This window comes from Vipera berus (assembly GCF_964194415.1).
Source record: "Vipera berus genome assembly, chromosome: 16".
NCBI lineage: Eukaryota > Metazoa > Chordata > Lepidosauria > Squamata > Viperidae > Vipera > Vipera berus.
The window spans coordinates 6819997-6825692 of record NC_138219.1 but is presented as its reverse complement, the minus strand read 5'-3'; the positions used below and the strand labels follow the sequence as shown (position 1 = coordinate 6825692).

Genomic DNA, 5696 nt, shown 5'->3' with positions numbered 1-5696 from the left:
CTTGGTGTGTGGTGTTCTCGGGCCCGGAGGGAACGGAGTTTCTTTTCCGCGAATTTGGGGGGAAATTCCTCATAACATCTTCGAAAAAGAATTCTCGGATGGAGACATTTACATACCACGTAAACCACCCTGGTTTTTTCCCCTCAAAATTAAATTTAAAGGCTACCCTGCTCTGGGTGGGTTCTGTTCCAACAAGCAAAAATAGCTGGGAATAAAATAAATGGGCATCTGGGGGGGGGGGAATTGCAATGCATAGAAGAAATGAAAAGCTGGCAAGCTCAGGATTATAAAGATGGGTGGTGGTGGTGGTGGGGGAAACAGCCCCAAAGATTTGTAAAAATTGCTTGCTGCAGAAAGCCTCCTGGACATTGAGCCTAACCAGATGATAATGTGCTTTATTGGCCGGAGTGTGATTGTACACGGGTGGAATTTGTCTCCGGTGCACAAACTCTCGGGTGCACATACAAAGCAACAAAACGGTAAGTCCAAAATCAAGATGCAATCGTAAATTTATGTGGATCTCGATCATTTTCCAAAATGGCTCATTAACTCTAAATGCAGCGGATCGCTTTAATGCCTGAAACGTTGTCAATTTTAGCCAACTTTGATTAATAACACGAGTAAACCATGATTAAGCAAAGCACAACATTGAGGCTTGCATCTGCCACGTGGGGAGAGCCCAAACTTAGAGCAGGTCTGAAAAGGAAAACCAAGGCCAAAATCCTAGGAAAAATTGGAGGATTTGCGACACACACACACAAACACCCATTTACTCCTGAAGCTCAGCAATTGCCCTTTAAATATAACCCGGAAGTCCAGAACCCTGACAACTTCCGAGAGTGTAGACTCTAACTCCCAGAATTCCACTGCCGGCGCGGCCCCTGAGCATGCTGGGAGTGGTAGTCGCCCGGGGTGCAAAGGATCCCTCCGAAACTCTGAAACTTTCTACTTCTCTTCCCACGACCTTGCAAGCCGGCCAGAAGAAGCGCGCTCCTTTCTTCCTCGCGTGTTCTTCTTTCCTTCCTTCCCTCCTTTCCTATCTCCTTGCCTACCTTCTTTTCTTTCCTCCTTCCTTTTTTCCCCTCCGTCCCTTTCCTTCTTCTATCTTCCTTTCTTCTTCGTTCTTTCCTTTTCTCCTTCCTTCCCACCTAACTTCTTTCCTACCGAACTAACCTCTTTCCTTTCTCTCCCTTTCTTTCCTTCCGTTCTTCCTTTCCCCTTCCTTCCTTCTTCTGTCTTCCTTTCTTTCTTAGTTTATCTTCCTTTCCCTCCCTTCCTCCATTTCCTTCTTTCCTTTCCTTCTATCTTCCTTTCCTACCCAACCACCCTCTTTCCTTTCTCTCCCTTTCTTTCCTTCCGTTCTTCCTTTCCCCTTCGTTCCTTCCTTCCTTCCTTCCTCCCTCCCATTCTCTCCTTCCTTCCTTCCTCCCTCCCTTCCTTCCATCTTCCTTTCTTTCATAGCTGATCTTCTTTCATAGCTGATCTTCCTTCCCTTCCCTCCTTCCTTCTCACCCCCTTCCTTCCTACCGAACGACCCTCTTTCCTTTCTTTCCTTCCGTTCTTCCTTTCCCCTTCCTTTCTTCCTTCTATCTTCCTTCCTTCCTTCTATCTTCCTTCCTTCCTTCCTTTCTTTCATAGCTGATCTTCCTTCCCTTCCCTCCTTCCTTCTCACCCCCTTCCTTCCTACCGAACGACCCTCTTTTCTTTCCTTCCGTTCTTCCTTTCCCCTTCCTTCCTTCCTTCCTTCCTTCCTTCCATCTTCCTTTCTTTCATAGCTGATCTTCCTTCCCTTCCCTCCTTCCTTCTCACTCCCTTCCCTTCCTACCCAACGACTCTCTTTCCTTCCTTCCTTCCTTCCTTCCTTCCGGCCAGGCAGCGCCGCGCTCCTCGGCTGCCCTTTCCCGGCTGGGCGATGCTGCCGCTGCTGCTCCTGCCGCGCCTCCTGCCTCCGCCGCCGCCGCCCGGTCGCGCGTGGGCCTGCCGGGGCCTCTCCCTCCTCCTGCGCGGCGGGCTCTCGCCAGGGCCTCGGCCGCCGGCCAAGCGCTTCTGCCGGCCGGCGGGGGAGCCCTTCCCGCTGGACGGCTTCGTGAGCCGGGACGTGGTGCTCTTCCGGCACGAGCGGCCGCGCTTCTTCCGCGGCCTGGGGCTCTTTTGCCTCGGCCAGTTCGCCTGCTGGCTCTACCTGGCCGACCTGGCCTTCGCCGCCCTGCGGGAAGCCCCGGCCGCCCCCCGGGGGGAGACGGGCGCCGGCACCCCCCAGCCGCCCCCGGCCCGGCCCTGGCTGGGCAACCTCTTCAACCTGACCTCGGGGGACTTCGGCTCCGCTAAGTGGCGCTACGGCTTCTCCGCCTCCTGCCTGGCCGTCGGTAAGCGAGGCAGGGACGCCCCGGCCGGGCAGGAAGAGTGGGGGGAATTGCATGGGGTGCGTGGGAGTGGAAGCTGCCCCGGGGAAAAGGGGGCGTGCGTCTGTCTGTGTATGGGGATAGATAGATAGATAGATAGGTAGGTAGGTAGGTAGGTAGATAGATAATGATTGAAAGTATATAGAGAGATGATTGAAAGGATTGATATAGATAGATAGATAGATAGATAGATAGATAGATAGATAGATAGATAGATAGATAGATAGATAGATAGAGATAGATAGATAGATAGATAGATAGATAGATAGATAGATAGGTAGGTAGGTAGGTAGGTAGGTAGATAGATAATGATTGAAAGTATATAGAGAGATGATTGAAAGGATTGATATAGATAGATAGATAGATAGATAGATAGATAGATAGATAGATAATGATTGAAAGTATATAGAGATGATTGAAAGGATAGATAGATAGATAGATGATAGATAGATAGATAGATAGATAGATAGATAGATGAGAGATAGATAATGATTGAAAGTATATAGAGAGATGATTGAAAGGATAGATAGATATAGATAGATAGATAGATAGATAGATAGATGATAGATAGATAGATAGATAGATAGATAGATAGATAATGATTGAAAGTATATAGAGAGATGATTGAAAGGATAGATATAGATAGATAGATAGATAGATAGATAGATAGATAGATAGATAGATGATAGATAGATGAGAGATGGAGAGAGAGAAGAGAGGCATGGAAGATAGATAGATAGATAGATAGAGATGAGAGATAGATGAGAGATGATTGAAAGGATAGATAGATAGATGAGAGAGAGAAGAGAGGCATGGAAGATAGATAGATAGATAGAGATGAGAGATGGAGAGAGGAGAGGCATGGAAGATAGATATAGATAGATGAGAGATAGATAGATGAGAGATGATTGAAAGGATAGATTTATTTTATTTATTTTATTTTATTAATGGGACTTATATCCCGCCCTATCTCCCGAAGGACTCAGGGCGGCTAACAACAATAACATATAATAAGTACAGAAATTAAGATAAAATTAAAATTAGTCATCTGTGCAATAAATTAAAATTAAAAATTAAAAATAAATTAAAAATTGTAAACATAATTAAAATGCCTGTCAGTCCCGGTCAGCCAGGTGGAAAAGGAGTAGATGATTGAAAGTATATGGAGATGATTGAAAGGATAGATAGAGATAGAGAGATGAGAGATGGAGAGAGAAGAGAGGCATGGAAGATAGATAGATGAGAGGTAGATGAGAGATGATTGAAAGGATAGATAGATGATTGAAAGTATATAGAGATGATTGAAAGGATAGATAGATGAGAGAAGAGAGGCATGGAAGATAGATAGATGAGAGATGGAGAGAGATGATTGAAAGGATAGATAAATAGATAGATGAGAGATGGAGAGAGAGGAGGCATGGAAGATGATAGATAGATAGATAGATAGATAGATAGATAGATAGATAGATAGATAGATAGATAGATAGATGAGAGATGGAGAGAGAGGAGGCATGGAAGATAGATGATGGATGGATGGATGAGAGAAGGCATGGAAGATAGATATAGGTCTTTGTTAACACCTCATTTTCCCTCCTTTAAAAAAATTTTGCCACCATTTGCAGTCACAACAACTCTGAGGGAAAGTAAACAGGGCCACCAAGCCTTTCAACCGGAGGGAAAGTTTCCTTTCATTAAATCCTTTTTTCTTATGTCACATGTAAATTTTTTTCATCTAGTTGCCTTTAGGGAGATAACTTTTGAAGAATAAAAATAAATTCTATTGATTTTTATTTATTTACATTTTTTCTCAGCCACCATTTGGAGAGCTCAACCCACCTCACAGGGGTGTTGTGGTGGGGAAAATAGGTGTCTTGGCTGCCTTACGCTATTTGTAATAATTTAAAGGTGGGATATATAAACAAATGTAGAATGGAAGTTTCCAGCAAAGTCACCCACCGAAAGCTTAAGAATCCACCTTTGAATCCTTATAAAATTAATAAGATACAACATCTTAAAAAAAAGTCAGCCATATCATGAATATTTTGGTCCAGGTTAGTAACCACCTCCGAAGCCTGGAACAAACCCCCATTTCTGGGCTTGTTCAGTTACCTGACATGCCCTATTTTTGAAGGAAACGATTCCCATGAATTATCTCATAAATCACAAGTCCAGCATTTCTCTCAGAATGTAGGTTAGCCTTCCTGACCCAGGTTGTCTTTGTCATGAGGAGAGGGAAGATTCTGAAGACTTCTTGAGACCCGAGTTAACCTGTTGCAAAGGAGCATGGGTAAACTTCCCACCTTGTTCTCCAGGGCTTTCCATCACAAAAGGGAACTTCAGCTCTTATCTTGGAACTTCAGCTCTTTTTGTTTTGAACTTCAGCTCTCTCAAGCCCTGGATTTCTAGGTGGGCTCCTTTCCTTTTTTCCTTCTCTTCCTTGACCCCTCTTCTTCCTTCACAGACTTCTGAAGCTCTGGCCAAATCTGCCCTGATTTGGCTCCTTTTATACCCTTTCTGCCCCAAACCTGCTGTCAGCTGATTGGTTATCCAACTTGGGGTCCCCCCCTTTTCATTGGTTCTAAGCCCACCCGTTTCATTGGTCCTCGGGCCGGCTAAGCGACCAATGACGACACAGTCATCTCAGATGATGCTGATTGGCGGAAAACGGCAGGGTTTTGAACTCCAGAATTGGAACAAAGAGTGCAGAAGAGGTTTAAATACTCCAAGTAATTAATTGATGCTTGAAATTAATGAAAAATTCAGGGCTTTTTTTTGTCACAGAACTCCCAGAACGGAGTTTCAGCACCCTAGTTGGATCATGAAATGTCTGCAAGAAAACAACCCAGCTCAGAGAGCCCCAAGGACCTTAACAGTTCTTGCAAATATTCTCTTCTGTTGAATGCGTTTATTTATTTCTCCCAATTCCGACAATCTCCCTTTGCAGGCACGCTGATCCTGGCGGCAGGCTTCTTCTACGCACGACGGTCGGTTAGCCGGGTCCTCCTGCTCCGCGGCAGTCAGGAGGTGACTTTCACGACCTACTACCTCTTCGGCTACACTTCGTCCTTTACGGTGCCCCTTCGCCACGTCTGCTGCATGAACCACCGTTCGGAGGTGGCCGCAATGATCCCGGTCAAGATCAAAGGGAAACCTTTTTATTTCTTGCTGGACAAGCAGGGATCGATCGCCAGCAATCCACTTTTTGACATCACCGTGGGGGCCTATCGCGAATGGTGAGGGCCGTGTCCAGGGGCGAGGAGGCCACGAGGTGCCCAGAGGCTGCCGGAAGAAACG

At 45.6% G+C, this 5696-nt stretch overlaps 1 protein-coding gene and 1 long non-coding RNA gene across 2 annotated transcripts; one reads left to right on the top strand and one right to left on the bottom strand.

Moving 5' to 3' along the window:
- Positions 1-1006: 1006 nt before the first annotated feature.
- On the bottom strand, positions 1007-1836 carry LOC308675298. The gene is made up of 2 exons (XR_014028099.1): positions 1696-1836; positions 1007-1340 (listed from the first exon to the last, which is right to left on the bottom strand). It is a non-coding gene; the product is annotated as an uncharacterized lncRNA (long non-coding RNA).
- Positions 1335-5639, top strand: TMEM223 (transmembrane protein 223; the record flags this gene model as incomplete). The annotated part of the gene is made up of 2 exons (XM_081340473.1): positions 1335-2366; positions 5347-5639. The coding sequence occupies exons 1-2, from the start codon at positions 1913-1915 to the stop codon at positions 5637-5639; spliced, it is 747 nt and encodes a 248-aa protein (XP_081196599.1). The 5' UTR covers positions 1335-1912.
- Between the last annotated feature and the right edge of the window lie 57 nt (positions 5640-5696).